The following is a 20,277-nucleotide window of genomic DNA, read 5'->3' as shown; positions in this document are numbered from 1 at the left end:
ATACACCGAGGCAAGGCAACACGACTCATCTCCCCACAGAGGAATGTGACAAAGGGAAAAATACCATCACTGTACTGAGACATGCCAAGATCCTAAACAGTCCTAATGCACAATTCTGTTCTCCATCTCACTGGCTCTGGTGCAGGCCCACCTTTCTTATCCTGCCGAGCAAGTCACTGGAACCTGGTCTGGCCCTCTTTGACTGTCCTTGATCTCATCTCCTCTTCAGCAGAATCCTCTTGGGATGTGGGAAGTGCAGAATTCCAGGTTTTAGCAAATACATTCATGCTGAAAACATTCTCATCACTTATGAAGAAGTGAAACAGGTCAAGATGAATAATGTTTTTAATTTCTGTATGTATTTCTATCTGAAGATTTATCCTAATTATTTGTGAAGGAGAACAGAATTCTAGGCTGGAAGATGATGATGATTAACCTCCTTGCGAAGCACTCAGCAAACATATTTGTGATTTGTGTGGCACATCAGTGATTTAATTTCTATGAAATATGCATCCCAAAACTTGGACCATTTCATGCACAGCTATTTTCAAAGAAGCACTACACTTGACTGCATTTTTTCTAGGCAAACAGCTGTTTTCTGGTATTTTCAATCTTGTCATATTTATCTGTGAAAGTGATAAAGTTAAACTGCATAACACTTTGTGAAAAATTCAGCAGCAATTTATCCTTAGCATATGCTTGTCATTTCTTTCAGTGAAAGTTTTTCCAGTGTTTCTGGCTCCCTTGGACTAGCTCTTAAGATTTTTATCTCTGTATCTTTTCCCTGTACAAGAATTAAAAAGCTTTGGAAAAGAAAGGTTAAGAAGCTGAGATGACAAAATAGACACAGTAATTCAGTAAAGAAAGAAGACTTCATTTCTTACCAAATTCTTCTTCTCCATCCTGGTCGTCTATTAATCCTACTGAGACTCCCAAATCCATGCATTTCTTGCTATGTGCCTTTGACTTCATATGCTTTGTTAAATTTCCTTAAGAAAAAAAAGAATTATGTGCTCTGTGAGTACACAAATGTCTACAAATACATGCTCAACCTGTCCATCTCTTCTTCAGGTACAGCAACCGTATAATTTGATTTCGCACTTGCTAGAACCTTGTCCCTCAATGCAGGCTGTCAAGGGCTGCAGCAGATTCACCATCCTGAATGTTACCAGCTCACTGGCTACATTTCAGGATACTTTTTATTGAGATAAAATTGTAGAGGATGGAAATACTAAATGATGATGTATTTTGTACTGGTGTAAGAGATCCCTCTATTGTTTATGGCGAAGTATAAAAAGGGGTGATTCAGTCTTCAAAGTCATATTGATAGAAAACTATCCTGTGAAACTGAAATTTGTATCTTGCAGCTCTTCCAGTATTTCACGAATTCTATTTTTAATGTAAACATTTTCAATGCCAACTTAAGCAAACATGTTAATTTTATTCAAAATCATAGCGTGAACATATTTGATCTGAATCTCAAAAGTGAATGTGTAGCTGAGAGGCCCCACAGGCTGCTCTCCCCTTCTCCTTTAAAAAGAAAATATGGTAAATATAATCAAGAAATGGCTAAGAGTGGCTCAGATCTGTAAATGATGATATTTATGAAATGCATGTTACCAGAAATAACTGCCCACCTTAAACTTCACAAAAAATATTTCTTTGAGGTATTTAAATAGGAAAAATTAAAGTGTAATGCTGACTCTTCTATGTTTATGGAATACTTTATTTCTGCTTTGGAATGAAGATGGTAACTGATCCCAAATGTTGAAATAATTGTTGTGAATATATTGACTCACAAATAGCAAATTTTCCAGTTTTTGCACACTTCATGAAGCTGCTGGCTACACTGTCCTGTCATGAAGAGTGGCTTACCAAACATCAAACACACATCTGTGTGACCTGACTGTCAGCAGTAACGTCAAGAGCCAGGCACAGCAAATGCAGAAGAGGATATGAATACAAGTATTTGCAACAACTGAAACCTGAGAGAACTTCACACAGGCAGAACTTAATTACTTGAACTTGGCCAGCACCCCTCCACTGCAAAAACCACAATGAGAATTTACTGGGTTTGCACTCCAGCATTTCATCATACAGGCAGTACGATGACCCAACCAAGTGATGAGTTTTGACACATCTGAAGCCTATTCATCCCACTTGGTGCAGCACTGGGTTATTTCTTGTAAGTTTTCCACCCAACCGCTGAGTAGTCTCAAACCCACTAAAAACACAAATGTTTCCGAGGTTACAGCCTGGGGGGAGATTGTTGCTAAATGATGCTCAAAGCCAAGAAAAATTTTACTGCTAAGAATTTTTTTTTCTGAAATTATTTTGGCTGTGAATTTCTCCTGTCTGTTTCACTTGAGTCCTGTTTAATATACTGCCTGCATAAACTGGGATGCATTTGAATAACTAAAGGTATAAACAGGCTTTAAAAAGTAGAGGTCCAATTCTGGATCTTAGAAGGTCAAGTGGAAAGTGAACCTTTGTCCTTCAAGGGTAAAAAAAGGAATTTCAATTTAGTAATTTATTAGACGCCAATTTCTTTCCTAGAGCAATTGGTTGAGTGCCAATATGAGTACAATATACGTCCATCTCTTACCTCAAAAAGACACTGTAAGGGACTTCAAATTCTGCGTCCCATCTCTATCTAGGATGAGCAGCTAACCATCTCACTTGTCTTCACCTAACTTTCATCATACTTTCATGATTTCCCTCTTTCACTCCAATTTCTCACTCACTGTGGCATGCCAGACAGTTCATTCATATGAAGATGTGATCATATGAATAAATACACAGAAGAAAAAGGAATAGCAGGAAATAAGAAATTACAAATATTTGAAGCATTAGTCAATAAAACTCCACAGAGAGGGAACCTCTTTAGCTCATGAACAGCCAACTGTGACAATAGAAGAATTCTACTTTAAAGCACAAAGAAAAAGAGGGAAAAACACACCCAGTAAAGTTAGCCTTACCTTTAGTTTTGAAGGAAAAGTTGCAGTAATTGCAGTGGTAAGGACGGACATCAGTGTGTGTGCGAATGTGCTTCTTCAGCATGCTGGGCTTCTTGCAACGTATTCCACACTCCTCACAGATATACTTCCCTCTCCCTCTCCCTCTCACATACACATAGTCTTCGTTTGACTTGTACCTAATAACAGTACCATAAGAGTAAGGCCATCAGTTGTAGTGGGAAAATGAGTCCCGCTAGAAACTCTCATCTACCAGAATTTTTAAAATAACACATTAGATGAACCTCAATGACTGACTAATCACGCTCTTTTTCTGCTCACTCCTGAATGTATTTGTTATATTCATATCTATATTTATCACTAGCTAGTCACAGACTTGTTTAGGAATAGCAGCTAATCTTTTTTAATAAATGTACTGTTGATACTAAGCATTTAAAGATTTCAAATTTCCTCTTAGCAACAGAGGAACATATCTTTTAAAGGTGTCAGTTCTTGGAAGCAGGTTTGAGCACCATGAGGGAGCTTTAAAAGAGTATCTTTGAGGCTCTGCCTTATGCAGAAAAGGAGTAACATTAGTTACAACGATGGGAAAGTCTTTAAAATTCCCTGTCAGTGTCCTCTGGACTCAGTCTATGGGGACTGTCTCTAGATGGAAAAAGTCATTCGGATTCAATTACACCCTTCATATTTCCACTCAAGCATGCCAAATGTTGTGTTTAGCTTTTGTGTTCTGGTCCTTGCAATGTCTGGATCTGAGCAGAGACACAGAAATATTTTACCTGAGCAGCTGCTAATAGACTAGATTCAAACTGGGAACCAGTAACTAAAGCCCTACAGCTGACCATCGAGACCAATCAAATATGCACGATTTGTGCTACAAAATTTTACAGGTGTCATTGGCACTTTTCTGTTTAAAAATCTGTTTTATAAGATGTTGTACACAGTGCAACACTGTGGCTAAAGCAACTGTTATTTATATCAGGCAACAGATTTAAAGTATTACGGTGTAGGGCGGAGAGCTCTCAGTAAATATTTCCATGGCACTTCTCAAATCAGAGCTCTCCAGCCTGCTTGTGCCACAGCAAGGTGCCAGACAGAGACGGCACCACAGGCTGCTGCTTGGACTAAACAACCCCTGGACTATTTCCTCTCCAGCTACAGTTACACAACCTTGCTGCAGAATAGGCATTATTTATCATGTAAGAGAAACATAGGAAGAGAATTTACATCTCTGGCTGTATCTAGCCGCCTTTAGTGCTGATTAATGCTCAATCCCTGGGAAAAAAAATGAATCGCACTGCCTACTGTTCTTTATTTTATTACCCCTTCTCATAACTCTCATGGCTCCCTGCTGCTGATGACTTTCCATTTTTCTTGGAAACATAAACCAACATCCACAGACTGCAATATGGGAACTATTGTTTAAAATAAATCAATCAGGAAGCAACATCTCTGCAAAGTCTAGAATCTAGGGAAAAATATCTTCCCGATGATATCAAGTATACAAAGTACAATACTTGCCCTCCATCAAATATTTTAACTCTTCTTGGTACGGTTTTGATAAAGGAGTTTTCTTTATCGTGCTCAGTGCTTGATTCAGAGTTTTCCTTATTGCTGAATTCAGTTGGAGTCAATTTTTTCCTATTTAATGCTCTCTGAAAGAAAATGAGATATGCTTATCATTAAAATTAGTGTCTTTCATATGCTATTCAAACATTCAAGTTAAGGTGAATAAAAGCATTGTAAAAGCCACAATTCTAATAATTGGTTTCTAAAACTGTTAAGATACATGAAACAAAACATATCTTTTGCTAAGCTTCTTCTCTACTATGCATTGCCTGTTCGTGGACTGCTAAATCTATACAGATTATTGCCTGGTAGGAAGCCAGGAATGCTTTGAGTCTGACACTCCTTTTCCTTATTCTGGGAAGATGAAGGTGATGCTTTTTAGCTCACAGAGAAAGATGTGTACAATCAAACTGAAGTGCTTCCTGAACAGCAGCAACTGGACCAACCTGTTTGCTGACCCAGGACACAGCAACGCCTCATGGCCGGCAGGAGCTGCCTTCCCACAGCACACCATAGAGGAGAAGGCTGGGAAGGAGGGGGGTACCTAGGGAGGTTGTTAACAGGTAACATTTCTGAGTGCTAGTATTTTTCAAGAACTACAACTCTTTTGCTCTGGAGACTGACTATTCCCGATTTGGCAAGGTTATTAACAGGGGTTCCAGAACCCTTCCAAGACTCTGTAATTTGCCAGAGCAAATGACAAGAAAAAGCATATAGTTGTCTAGCAGAAAAAGATTATATTTATTTATCTTCCTTGATTATTAGTCAAGGAACTTTATTTTTGTTGTTTGTTTTAAGGAGGATGAGTTCCCCCAACATTTGCCAATTAAAATCTACTCCTTCCAATGCTAGGATATTTATAAAATGGGCAACAATGAAGGAATGATCCAATTAGCCAGCAATTATTACTGCTATATTTATAAACTGTTCTACCCACGTAGCTGGCATATTTACCTCATTTGCTCATATTGATAAGTGAATAAAATGATGAGGGGAAAAAAAAGTCTGGCCTTATGTTTTTCACTCATTATAAAATTTAATGCTGTAAGCTTGTGAATTCTTGGCAAGAGGAATTACTTCACTGGCTGGCTTAAAATGACTGATCAGTTATGCTGGTTATTACATACATTGAAGGGTGACATCATTCTGGCACCTGGTCCTTGCCCGCTGTCCTTCATGCAGCCTCAGACACTGCCTTCACTTCTAATTCCCACATGATAAGGAATTAACACAGATCAGAGGAAAAGCATCTTCCTATTCAATTGAAAGCCCCAGGAAGCTGCACATGCACCAGCACTACCCCAACCCGCTGCCCTCATACAGCCCGCTGGATTGATTCAGGCTGCATTTTCAAATGTCTGAGCACTTCTACCAAAGCACACATGACAGCTCTGCCTGTGAGTAGGAAGAAAGAAATTTCACCCTGCATGTTTTAACAGTACTCATACAAGGTGAAAGGAGATGATGCTCTGGATGAGAAATATCAGAAGTGAAGCCTGCTCCAACAATTGCAACTCAGCCATTCTGAAGTTCCTATACACCACCTGGCACATGAAGTGCTTTTTTTTCCACTGCAAACAAAGAGTAGGAAGGTGACATTTGTAGCTTAACAGGAAGAGAGCTGTGGAAAATACAGAATACACACAATAAACCAACCACATAAATATTCCCAGCAGCTGAAATAATGCAGTCTTTAAGTGCCTGATCTCTCAATACCATATACCAATTATTTTCTTCCAGACTTAATTGTAAGTAGTGAAAAGACAAAGGAAAAAGAAAGATTACAGAAGTCTTAGTTATCCAAAGTATGATGAAACTGTTGCAATAAGTTGTATATTCACAAAAGCACTCAGAATGCAAAAACTAGCATGAAACCAAATACCTCTGATGCTCCCACTACCCATTGGTTTTTTTTAAACATGTGTCTATGTACAGATATAAGACAGCCCAACTTATGTGTTAAAATTATTTACTTCCCCTGCTGTACTTTAGTTTCCTGGTTATTTGCTACTTTAGGAAATTGTTTCAGTGTCTTGGACATGCAAAATACTGGTACCAGAGTAACAGAAACATTCAGTTTCTGTCTAACATTCAGTTTCTGTCACAGAAATCTACGGAAATGCTCACTGACAATGAAAAAAGCAGTCTGTTTAGCTTTTTCTGAAAAATTTCAAATTGATGATGAAAATGACTTGGGCTCTCTGTACATTTTAAAAAGCAACCAGTCTCTAAGGAGCACAGGTTTCTTGTGTGGAAATCATTTAATGTACCTCACTTGACATCCCCCCAACCCCAACATGAACTGGTGGAAAGGGCAGAAAAACAGCAGTGCTGTAAAATATTCCTCTCTATGATTACTTCTGCCTTCTGTTTCTAACAGAGAAACTTGTCTCTCTACTCCAATAGAGACAAGGACCATGATTCATTTCTACTTTACTCATTTAACTCCACTGTCCTCAATTACTGGCACAAAACTGAAAATAAAATTGGTCTTAGGGCTGCCTAGAGACCAGAGTTCAACAGATACTCGTGGTACTTTACAACATCCTTTGGAAAAAAAACATGCCCGCAGCCTGAATCATCAAAGTTATAAATTTCAGATTAGAATATTCATTAAACATTTTTCCCACTGGCATATAGCCACTTGGGGAAAATTTTTTTAAATATCTTTAAACTTTTACTAGTTTACACATAAAAATCTTCTGTGTTTAACTACTTTCCAGTGGTGAGCTGGACTGTTGTGGCATATCATCCAGGAAAGGAAAGCTTTCCACAGTTAGGAGAAACTTTCCATTCTTCAGCCTATCCTTGATCAAAAGTCATCATCCTGGAATACTGCACACACTACTGATTCAGTTTAGCGAGAAGAGCCAAGATCAATGTGAGGCTTGAGAAAGAACTCCTGATTTAACACCAGTGAATTCAAGTGAGGAAAACTGGTGAAAAGTAGTAATAAATGGAACAATAAAATGAGGAGGGAGATAAAATAAGCTTTTTCCATGCAGGTGAAACCTCCTGTTACATTTTAGTGTGCTGCACTCATTCCAGGAGCTTCTTTCACAATAACATTTTGTGGTTTGTTTTCTGAATCACTGGAATGTGGCAACTTCACCTATTGCCTCTGAGCAGTGAATTGTGAAGAGCAAACAAAGTCCCAGAGTTCCTTTTTGTTTGCATTTTGTTCACGTGTATCTTCCTTTCCCATGGTATCTATTGTTGAAAGAACTGCCTTCCTCTGTGGCAGTGATTAGTAGCGGTTATGCAGCAGCACGAGGTGTCTGTAAACATGGTTTAGTTCTGGGGACAAACCCAGAACAGTCCAGCAAGTTGCTTTAGCTCGGTGAGAAAATCAGCAGTTACAGACCCATGAGCAGAATATGCCAAATGAGTCTGGAAAGGGCTATGGCTGTGAGAGAGGAGGTGACACATAACAGTACTGCATTTTTATTATTTGTAAATTGTGGATTGTGGTAGTACCTAAAGCTCTCTGTCAGATCAGGGTTAAAAAGTGCAAACCACTTGAGCAAACACAACCCCGAACACCTGCAATCCAAACCATGGTTCCCCAAGGAACTCAGAACCCTGCAAAGCTTCTAAGCAGGAAATCAACCACTTTTTTTTTTTTAGAATTACTTGCCATTTTCTTTGTTGGCTTTGTTTGTGCTGGGTTTTTTGTTTTTGTGTGTTTGTTTGTTTTTTTTAATGGAATATTAATTTCCAAACTGATCTCCAATGTTTTCCATCCTCAGACTCCAACAAAAAAAACCCCTACTAGAATTACTGGACCTGAGCTCAGGAATTCCAGTTTTTGCTTTTTTTAAACACGGCTTCTGTTTCTGAAGTTCCCCAGTTGGCATCAGCTATTCCATTCCAGGTCTAACTGGAGACTGGTAACACAGAGGTATATTGTCATAGCAGCAGCAGCATTCTGGAAAACAGCTGAAAACCTGTTGCCTTAAATCATCAGAAGGGAAAGTAGACAAACTCTACAAGTATTAGATAAAAAAAACCTATCAGGTCTTTGAAATTTTTAACTTCTGCCATGGTAGACCTTGCTCATACAATCTGAGGTGCCAATTAAACTTTAATTGATGCTATTTGCTGCACTTTTTTCCTTAGTAATGGCTCTGAGCAAAGTTGGTAAATCAGCCCAAGGAGAGCTTAAAAACTCTTCATTTCCATCATGCTCATGTGCTTCATTCAAAATGTCAGCAAGAAAGACTGTAAAAAGATTAGTAACTGAGTTTCTTTTGTGGCAGAAGCACTGTAAATGTACCTGACAGCTGCCTATTACAGCATTTAAGCACTCTTGGAGTGTTTTAAAACGGTGCTGTCAAAATATTTTTTCAAAACATTATTATCCATTATTTGTATTCTAAACAGAATTTGTTTATACAGAAAATCTGTTTTTCAAGAGGCATACAATTGCTTTGCTATCACAGAATTTCTTCTGTGATAGATTGTTCCTCAAAAATTAAACAAACATGACTCAATGACACAAGGATGTGAGACTTGCCTTAGAAAGACTCGCTCAACTACATAACATGAAAAAAGCTCAACATTTGTTTCCTTTTTTAAAAAAAATTTAGCACTATTAAAGTGCAACATCCCATGACATGTATGAGGAAGCAGACTGAAAAAAAAAGGTAGTAGGAGTTTAAACCAAGACAGAACACTAACATGGAACCAACATTTCAATTCAACTACAGCACTCAAACGAAACCAGCAGCCTGTATGCATCTAATGCAGGAAAGATATCGATAAAGTTTTGAACTACAATATAAATGTTACCGAGTCTCCCACTGATTTCAGGAGGACCAGGTTTAACTCCACTGCCCTTTTGGCCTTAAAGGTTTCAGCATATCTTCACAACCCACTCTATAATTCTGAAACTACTTCTTCCTATCACACAGCTTTTCTTCCTGTTGCTTTTCTCTCCACTGACAATGTTGTATCTTAGCAAAACACTTAGCAGACACAGAAACAATCCAGGGTGACCTCTGACAGCAGCAATTTCTGTACCTCAACACCCACACAAATAGGTGTCTGTTCTCAAGGCTGTGGAATGTCTCCTCTACAGTGACTGCTGGCCTATGAGCTCTGAGTCCCAATGTCTGCCACGTTTTGCTGATGGCAGTAGGACAAGTTACAGCCACTTCTACCCCCTTGCCAAACCATTCCCATGCCCTGAAGGATCATGGAGAGAGGAAGGTCTGTGGCTTCATTGATGTCCTGTTTTTGCCAGCTCCAATGTGTTTGACACCAAAGGCACGGCGTATGCAGCGCAGAGCAAGGACAAGCACGAAACTGTGCTGCACCCTTCAGAGAGCTTCACAACTTCAGTAGAAGGGACAATACAATCTGCTACTGGGTCCATTACAGAGACACAGACACCTGCTGCCACACTGCAGGGCTGAGAGCCACCTTCACCCATGCACAGTGGTGGTTCAGTCACTAAGGAACACCAAATCCAGTCTGAGCCAAACAGCTTTGGTCCTGTCCATAACAAAACCGTCCAGCAAGTAAAATCTTGACCACATCTGTGCAGCCCCAAAACAGCTAAGAAAATAACAAGAGATTATTTTACTTTGCCACTTTGGACTCTGGAATGATGTGGTTTTTTATGTGGGTCACAACCTTTGCCTGGATTACATTCCTCAGCACAAGATTTAATGTTATCTTTGAAATCATATCAGTCCAAGATGATATCAGTGGTTTTAGGGCAGTGGCAATTTTGTTTAAACCTTGCTATTTTTGTAATTATTTCACACCACTGATTAATCTAGGTGGGAGAAAGGGAAATGGTATACTGTTCTTCTCACAATTAAGATGGTCAGTGATGGTGAAAACTATTTTCATGGTGTATCCATGGACACCTGTTCAAGCTGAGCACTCTTCTGAAGAAGAAAATACCTTTATTGTTATTTCCTAAGCTTTTAAGGCAAAATATGCAATTATGATCCTAAATTAACTGAAGTTAGAAGTGTTTAAAATAATAATTGTATCAGACTTATTTTGTTCTACCCTTTGCATGATAAAAAATAGCCAAAAGCATTCCTGCCACAATAAACACTCAATACACAGATTTAAACCGAGGAACTAATACCCATTAAAAAATGATAAATCCTTATGAACAGGTTTCTCAATTGAATTACTTAAGATATTTCTAGGAGTTTGGTCCAACATAATTAGAATAAATAAGCACATATATGATATGCATCAGGCATATTACGTTCTCTAAAATATGAAGAAGCACAATTTCCAAAGCAAATCCTCTGTAAATAATCAGTATACATCAAACATTACTTATGTACCTTGGTCAAGCTGTTCTTCCATTTGCTTGAATAGACCAGTACATCAGATCTGGGGTGCGTAGTTCTTGCTAGAGTGTACAGTGGTTTTTCAACTTTTTGTTTGGAATTGAGGAGGGAGAGGGCTACCTTTGTCGACAAACCGAGCGGATTGGGGTTGTTGGGACTAATGGTCCATGTAGAATAGGCGGAGATTTTTTGATCATTTTGCAGCAGATGCAATGGTTTTCTCTTCATGAGGTAACACCAGGTAAAATTCGTTGTGGTCTTGAGGCTTGGAAATGACAACCTCTGCATTTCTCCTGCATTCATCACAGCCAGTGTCACTACAGGCTTTGCTTGGCCCGGGCTGCTGATTTGGGTGCTCTCATCAGTGTTATTCGGGGACCTTCTTTCTTGGCTGCTACTTACAGCCTTGAGAAGAGAACTCTGGCTGTTCACTGGAGACAGTTCAGAAGGTTTCCTAACTACAAACACCAGTGATGTGAAAGACTTAAGGTCTTCGGATTCTGGTGACTTCTTTACGGTTTCTGAAACCCCAGTCTCAGATGATTCAGGCAGGTCTGAAGTACTGGCCTTGCTGCCTTTTTCATGCTGTGTAACAACATCAGTATCCAAGAGGTGATTTTCAAGAGGCTCTGTGGTACAAACCTGTCTTACCAAAACTGGTTTCTTTTGCTTACTGGTAGGATCATTAGATCTAATGTTCACTGAATGCAATGGCCTAGCATCTGTCATACAAGCAGCTCCACTCTCATCTTTAACACGTTTTTGGTGTTTTTCCATGGCAATATCTAAACTGTTTGCTGGGGAAAGCATTCGTTTACTTGAAGCTGTAACTTCTGGTTGAGGGAAGAGTCCGCTAACTGGCACTTTCTGAATGATATTCGAAGAGCTTGACAAAGGTGAATTTCTGGTTCCACTTTCTGGTGGTGAATTTTCAAATTCAAATGAATTTGGCAAAGTCCTCTGATGATCTTTGTGAGATTTTGGCAGCTGAGTTTTGCCTTCAAGCGTTGGCACTGTCACAACATTTGTTTTGCAGACAGACTGATTTCCCTGATCCTGCGTCACTAAAATGTGAGGCAGGGGTGTAACAGTTGCAAAGCCATAGGATGGCATACTGCTCTGAATACGGACGGGAACCACAAAAGGAGGAATCTGATGCACATGACTGCTGCAGTTATTAGGAACCATTTGCTTTAGAGGAGGCACAGAGTATGGATTAGACATGTCAGAGAGTTTTGTCTGCACTTCAAAGGAAGATGCATTCTGGTCCACCCCAACTTGACCCAGACCAGTCTGAGTTGATAAAGTATTTTTTAGCAATTTAGAAGAGTATGGCTGACCCATATGTAAGGTTTTAACAGGAAGTTGATACTTTGGAGCAAAACAGTCCTTTTTTTCATCAGGATGACAAGAAAGTGAGTTTGTGCTTGCTTGCTCCCCTTGGGCTGATGTTTTAGCTGATGTCTGGGAAGGCTGATGAGTCAAGGATGGCTGGCCTTGATTATTCAACATGTGATCTACAGGCTGCTGAGCCGAAGACAGGCTAACAGGATTACAATTTTGAAGCGCTGAATGAGGCCTGGAGTTAGTCTGCGAATGCTGAGTATTTGAGGGAAACTCAACTGAGGATTTGCCAGAGGTCTGTACCCTGTGCAATGGCACTGTGGGCACATCTGTGGCGTGAGCTGACTGCAATGAAGAAGTAGATTTCACTTGAGGCTGTTGATTTTCTGGAGCAATATTTAAAGATATTTGTCTTACAAATGGCCCCCTCCTCCTTTCTAGCAGAGGCACGTGTCCAGCAGCTCCATTTGCAGATGATACTTTTGGAGTGGCTACCTCTACAAGTGGGACAGGTTTTGATGGAGACATGCTTCCGCAGTCAAAAGACTTACTCCTGTAGTCCACGACCTCCATCGAGGGCTGTGTGCAGCTGATTTGCTCTGAGGCAGCACGTCTCATTTCCCGGTAATGAGGTCCAGGCACTGCCAGTGCGTGTGAGCCAGCAGGAATCATCAGGAATTCTGACGACTTACTAACAGGCTCTGCCTTGGAAGGGTTCTCAGCCTTTAAAGTTTCATCTTTATCAAGTGAAGTTGAGAAACTGGAGGCATGAGACAAGCTACTTTCCCGACTTAGGCTTCTGGAAAGTGTGGAGTCAACGCTTGATTCAGCAGATGAATGTTCTATTTCAGCCAACCGAATTCTCTTCTTCTTCGGTGGAAGCTTTTCTGTTGGCAATTTTGACAGCGTTTCACTGCGTTGTGGCCAGTTAAACCTTTCTGTCTTTTCTGGGTCACTGCATTGGTTTTCTTGCTCTCTGTCTGGTTCTTCTGTGACCAGTATTTCAGGAACCTGGATGTTATGCTGGCGAACGAGTCTTGATGGCTGAAGTGCCGCGCTTCTCTCATTAGAAACTAACTGGCTTCCCTGAACTTCCCCTCTAGGTGGTTCTGACGACAAGGGTTGGTGACGCTGGGAAGTGCTCAGATGAGAGTGTCTGTCCTCTTGGATCACAACTGTATTCAAAGAGCGATGCTTTCCAGCCTTGTTGGGCTCCTGAGAAGAAACTGGTGATACTCTTTCAAATGACTCTGATTTCTCAAATGAGCTATTTCTGCTCAGTGAATTTGTGTGCTGTATTACTGAAATGCCAGTCCCTTGTCTCTTCAACTCCACCTTTTCTTGTACAGTTGAACTTGCCTGCTTTTCAATGAGTGAAGCCATCTTTGACTCATTAGTCTGATCTGCACCGCGAGCCACAAGCTGAATTTGGGAATTCTGAAGCAGAAGTTTGTTTGGTTGTTGTGGTCCTACCACAGTTGTGGCGCTGTGTTTTGACAGAGTGGAAGAATTTGCTGGCTTGCTTTGGCCTTCTGTGTTCTTTGATGGTACGCTTGTATCATTTTGCTGTGGGTCGTCATCATCACCAACACTTTTCATTTTCCTTCTTTTCCTTATCTGAGGTGTCTGCTCCCAGACACCAGTTGAAGTTGTTACTCTGTAGTGTAGAATTTGAGGCTGTGTACTGTTTGGAGCAGTTTTATGCTCAGGCTCTCGGACTGCTGCTTTAGTTTTAGGTCCATGCAACTCTGAACAAAAAAATTTCTTGTGGTTTTCAAAATTTTCCAGTTTTCTATATCTGTTCCTACAGGTTTCACATTCAAACATTGTTCCTCGCACCTGAGGAGACTTCTTTGTTTTTTCTAAATTTGATCCCTGTGCCAGGGATTTGCTCCTTTGCAATAAGGGCTCATTTGATAAATTACACCCCAGGTAATTTTCTTCTACAGATCGCACTGGTCCGAGACCTTGGTTTTCACCAGTAGAAGAATCTTCTATTGCTGCCTGTCTAACTAGGGTCCGAGGATGTCCACCTTGGTTCAGTGGAGTAGCAGGTCCCGACACAAAAACGTCATCGTATAAAGAGCCAATTTTATCATCAAATGACTGGCTTCCTCGAAGAGGGTGAGAGGGAGGTATAACATTAGGAGGTACTGCTGAGTAACTGGTGGTAGGCATGGAATTACTTCGTGTTATAGGTAAGCAGTCAAGGGATGGTACAGAAAGAAGAAAAACTTGCTTGGATTTCTCAGTGGGTGTGAAAGGAGACTTTGGTATATCAGAGCTTGAGCTAGTTCTTCTTCCCATGGGCTTTAAATCAAACTGGAAAGAATCCTTAAATATGTAGGATTTTGGTGAATCTATGCTTCCTCTTCTCGAAAGAGATGTTCTTCTTGGTTTCACACTATCTAACTGTTTGTCATCCACAACAGCTTCATTATCGGAAATTAACTTTGAGATACGCTCCTCAAGAGTTTTTGTTGCCAAAGGAGGTCTCATTTGGCCAGAGAGAATCAGACTTTTTTCAGCACAAACAGTTTGTACCACTGATGCTACCACACCACTTGCTCGTGGCACACACGGCAGATTTTTATTTGGATCTTTCTCAGAGGTCAACAATCCCCTTACAAAAGGAGCTGGAGGGCTCATTGTTTGATCGGCACTTTCGGAACGAGAGAAATAACCAGAATCAGTACTACCTAAACTTCTAGGGCTCAAAAGACATTTTCCTTGCTGATCTTGGGAACCATCAGTTGCCTGTTGCCTCTGGAGTTGAGCATGCACCGGTCCTCCTGTAGATCCCGGCTGCTCCTCTAACAGGCCTGCTTCTGCTTTCTGATGCTGCTTTATGTCATTCTCCTTGAATGAGGCTGTATGTGTTAAATTTAATTGAAGAGTTGTGACTTTAGAATCTCCTTTTCTCTGTGCTGCAGCAAGCTCAGGTGCTGGCTCTGTCACTTTTGGACTATCAGCCCTCAATGGAGAAACATTTACAGGATGAACTACTACTTTTGGTAAAGCTGCCCTTACTTGAGGTTCTGCATCATGTAATGAAGAGTCACCTGGTATACAGTCTGGGTTGCTTAATGGAATAGGGCTTCCTTTCTGCAGTGTTTCTGCACTCGAAATGACTTTCACTAATTGTGCAGGTTCCAGTTCTTGATCATCTTGTCTTTCATCTGCAGTGCCTTCATCTTCACTCTCACCGCTTTCTTCCACATCTGAATGAATGCTAAGTGCTTTGTCTGAGTCATGAGATAAGAAGAGGCCACCTGAATCTGGTTGTAGGACAAGTCCAAGTTTGATAGCATGTGCATGAGATTTTTTGTGCTTGTAGAGATTGCTTTTGGTTTTAAATGAAAACCCACACGTCACACAAGGATATGGTCGCTCTCCAGTATGGGATCGGATGTGCTTTTGGAGAACACTGGGCTTGGCACAGGCCCGATTGCAATACTCACAGACGTATTTCCCTAGCTTTTTAGGCTTCTGGTCTTTCAAGAGGTTACATATTTGTTCTACACCATGGTTTACAACTGATGCTATCTGGGCTGAATTATACACGGGACCTATAGACAAGTGTGTTGAACTTGATGTGTTAATTGACAATGGTGAAGACGAACTAGCTACTAGTGGGTTTTGAGAAAAAACCTGAGTTACAGTGGAAGATGAGGTGTGAACAACAGACGAAGTTACTGCTACGTTGTAGATCTGCTGGAGCTTGGGGTTTTCTTGACTCTGCTGTTGCACCAGCGATCTAGTTAAACTTGGACACATAACAACCTGGTGATTTTGCTGACTGGTTTTAGTAATAAGGTCTTGTGAATGAGAAACTGATTGGCCTTGTGCTTGTCCAGTCTTGGCTGTTGTTGCTACATGCACATTGTTCAACGTACACGGATAGTAGGGAGGTCCAGCTGCAAACTCCTGCTGTGACAAAGCAGATTGATTTTGGACACTTATAGTATTGGATGTGAGACTAGAAGAGGTGCTTATAGTTTTATTTGGTCTCAGTTTCTCTATCTGCATCCCATAAGGGGGGCACTCTTGTGCTAAGGTGTTCAGTTCAGGCTCCATAGCTTTAAGTAAGACATCGAATGCAGTACGCGTACATGGGGACGACGTACTGCAATCAACAAAATTAATACATTCATTACTGTCAGTCTTTGTATTACTTGATGAGGAGTTTGAGGGAGGCTTCCTCTCTGCTGAGTTCAGTTGGTTTGCATCAGTATCCTCCGCTACCTGTTTACACAAATCTAAGGACCGATGTGTCAGTGAAAGCTTTGTCTGCATTGATGTCTCAGATTTGGTTGTTTCAAGACTTATCTCACCACTAAGTGCTCCCCCATTTTGTTTGGTGCACTGATTTCCATTTTGCATGGGCAGGTGATCCTGTGCCGTGGCATGTTCGGAGGCATCCGGAAGAGCTTTTAGCGGTGAAGGGTCTACATTTTGCTTAATCTTGGCTTCAGCAGGGCTTCTCAAAGGCGATTTTGGTATTTTTTTAAGATGGTTTTCGGACACAATCTTTTTTCTTTTCACACCCTTAATTGTATCTTGGGTTCCTCTAGTACCAGCATCGGTGATTTCTGTTGAAACACAAAGAGAATAAAAAAGAATATTCAAACTGGATAATGCAGTATAGTTTTTATTTATACCATTTTACCTTTCTAAGCTTCAATAGTAAGCCCTGGGGCAACAGGACTGTCTGTCTCTCCAGCCTCCAAATACTTCCAGTAAACAGTAAATGTATTTTAGAGAAGATCTACTTTATTTTCATCTAAAATAAGCAAGGCTTTCTAACTGATGCTCAAAGATATTACAAAAGTAATTCACTATAGGAAAAGCTTCAAAGGAAATATAAGAAAAGGAAGGCTACTGAAGGAATATTTTAGCAACTCCTTTTCAGACAAGTAAAAGAAGCCTCTCTCTAGCACTAGTTTAAGACTTCAAATCATTATAGGAGGAAAATGAAGAACCAAGACACATATGTCATGTTTGTCACTTTTTCCATCTATATGTTCCCATAGTCAAGGAATGAACACAACTTCCTCACGGTTACATTTGTAAGTAGATTTATCATGGAAATGGCACAACCACCCACACCATCTGTCAAATACTGTATTTCAAAGCTCCAATTACTGAATTTCAATAGCAGTCAGATGAGCAACTACTGTGGATGAATAAAATCGGTCACACTTGAATGACTTTCTATTTGTGCATCATGAAACAAAATAAACTAAATTTGAATTATTTCATTACTAGCTACACTTGTTGCTGATTTTACAGAGATATCCATGCAGAGTTTCAGGGGGTTCAGAGTTTCTAGGTATTCCCTAGAATAGCAAATGAATTGGAGCGTTATTCAGCAGAATAATTTTGTAGGAAGCACTTGTATTTGTAGACAGTCCGATTCTCTCTACAACAAAAATAACAAATAGACTGAATTTCAGTGTTGATACACAGAAGCCTTTTTTAAAGTGAATACCCAAGTTACACATCCTTGTCTACCTCAAATGTATGATAATCTATCAGCTAATTTTTTTTTACTTCAATCCTAACATAGACACAGTCACAGCTACTGCCTCCACTAGCATCACTTGTAGGACAGAGGAAGCTAAATATTAAATGGATGCAAATTAATTTTTTTAGGCTTTAACAACTCCTTCATCATGCTGTTAGCAAAACCCCTACTCGTCTGACTGCCAATATTAAAAGCAAAGGAGGAATCCGACATGACTGGAGGGCTGATGGCTCTGGGGAGGTTCAGACACACACATTTTGGGAAACAGCACCAAGTAACCCCATGCAGTTTTTCTTGTATGAGTAAGTCAGGAACAGAGGTTTATGTGCACTTCTAGGTAAAGAACAGCCTTATGACAATGTACAAAGGGATGAAATTCTCACAGTCAACTTCACAAGGAGGCAAGTGAAGGAATCTGAGACTTCCTAGCACCCATCAACCCTACGGCCCCTTGGACCTGCACAAGGACTGTCTTCTTGCAGAAACACCAGCTGGATTCCACACTGTGGTGGGAGGAAAGCCAATGCATTGTAGGCATCTGACAAGAGCTAGTGTAGCTGACGAATCCCAAGTGAAATTCCTGCTCTGTGTAGAGGAAATCCAGGCAATGCCTAAAGCTTGTCTAGCAGAAGAGAATGCAAAATGACCAGTAGGGGAAAAAAAGCAAAGATATTATGTTTTCTCCATGCCAGAGCACAATCCAACAGGGATGTGTGGTAATGCCAGAAACTTGGGATTTCAAAACCTAATTTCTGCCTCACTGCCAACTTAATTATACACATATATTCAGTTAGGGTGAATGGATATTCAGATTACCCTGCAAAATCAAAGATTAAAGACTACATATCACACAATGTGCTGGTTTTGGCCAGGGTAAAATTTACCTTCTTTACACTGGCTAGAATGGGAATTATGGAGTCTTGGCTGCTGGCTGGGGTAAAAGCAGAGCATACATAATTCATTGCAAATGGGGAAGCTCTGCAGAACCTGACCCATTTCTCTCCCAGCCCTACAAGAGAGGGCTTACCTGTGAAGAATAAGAGTATGTTTTGCCACATTCACCAGTCCCATGAAAGAGATGCTTGAAACCTTTGCCAGGACTACTGGCTCCATACCCTAATTCTGGTAACTTTGTGCCCCTCTTGGGCACCCAGAGAGAAATTTCTGCAGTAATTGTTCATTTAACCTCTAAACGAACTTTGGATTTATTGCTGTATCATCAAAACCTATTCCTATTAGCCTGGATTTAACATATCCAAAGCCAAGCAGTCTTCCATCACAATGTTTTGTACTTTCCATTGCTTCCCAATTTAATATTGGCTTGCACTAATAAGTTACTCATATTATTAAGGGTAAACTCTTTACAATTCATAGTCTACTGCAACTGTTTTTTCTTCAATAACAAGGAAAGCCAATATTACACAAATCAAAGAGAAAATAACAAGATAATTATATAAAAGCGTGCTTTTAGCCATGGTTTGGTGATCTCTCTGAAACAGGCCACGTTAATTGCGCATAAGTGATTTGGTTCCTTTCATGCACACACTGTAGCTTTTGTGCTGTCACAATCACGCCTCCACACTGATCATACTGCCGATGTTTGTACTGGAGCACTAAGGGAAGAGCTGGGCAGATTACACGGCTAGGAAAGTAAGAGTGCCCTTAATTGCAAACATCCAAGCAAATGTACACAAAGAAGACCTAGATGTTTCATACTGCAGCAATTGAGCAACCAAATGATGTGGTGCTTCCTGACATATCAGAATATTCAAAGCTACTGTTTCTGGGTTTCCACCATACGGTGCCAAAGAACAAGGACACTCGACCCGCACAGTGTACCAGTGAACTGGAAACCAACACAGCTGAAAGATATAATGTGGCTAACAAAAGCCTTAAAGGAAGTAAAAATGTATCTCTAATCTATCAATCAAGCAATTAAAAAGATTAATTAACTTTGAATAACAAGATCAGAATTTTCCATCATCTCTTCACTACTTTACTTTTAAAAATGCTGTTCAACATGTGGCAAAGTACAAAAATTGTTTGGTAAGTTGAAAAGAAAAAAGAATAAACAAAGGGAAGTTATGCATTACATTACATATAGAAAAAGTATTTTTTTCAGTCTTCACTATAATTGTGCTGCTTCTATACCAACAAAATTCCAGTCTACAGAAATCATGAGAACTAATTTCTTATTTGTATTTCTACCTTCACATGTTTTGTGATCCCAGAGATGGAGTCACAGAATTGCTTCAGCGTACATTGCTTCCATAAAATCTTGTAAAATTTATTTACTTGACAATGACTTTACATGGCTTAAAAATTGTTTAAATCCTTTATTCTACCCTACTCCTGGATAATTTAGAAATCTTTATTATTATTCTTAATGGAAATATTCACCTTATGTTTGCTAACAACGAATTTTCTGGCATATCTGGAGAAAAAAAGCAACTAGCAACAACTTTGCTTCATTTATGTTTAGCTTGTCATTCTTTTTGTATAAGTCTTTGCTTCATATTCCCAGTTGATGTTGAAGATATTC

General features: G+C 40.0%; 1 protein-coding gene across 4 annotated transcripts in view; it reads right to left on the bottom strand.

Annotated features, from left to right (window-relative positions):
- The window catches only part of HIVEP1 (HIVEP zinc finger 1), a 121,594-nt gene that overhangs the window by 14,882 nt on the left and 86,435 nt on the right, over positions 1-20,277 (bottom strand). For all 4 annotated transcript variants that reach the window (XM_063402581.1, XM_063402571.1, XM_063402589.1 and 1 more), the window contains 4 exons: positions 10,859-16,800; positions 4,497-4,630; positions 2,979-3,154; positions 885-989 (listed from right to left, as the gene is read on the bottom strand). In XM_063402581.1, the coding sequence (XP_063258651.1) occupies positions 885-989; positions 2,979-3,154; positions 4,497-4,630; positions 10,859-16,800 (6,357 nt within the window). The remainder of the gene's footprint in view (positions 1-884; positions 990-2,978; positions 3,155-4,496; positions 4,631-10,858; positions 16,801-20,277) is intronic.

Source organism: Prinia subflava, chromosome 1 (genome assembly GCF_021018805.1).
Source record: "Prinia subflava isolate CZ2003 ecotype Zambia chromosome 1, Cam_Psub_1.2, whole genome shotgun sequence".
Classification (NCBI taxonomy): Eukaryota; Metazoa; Chordata; class Aves; order Passeriformes; family Cisticolidae; genus Prinia; species Prinia subflava.
This window is presented reverse-complemented; position numbering and strand designations above follow the sequence as displayed.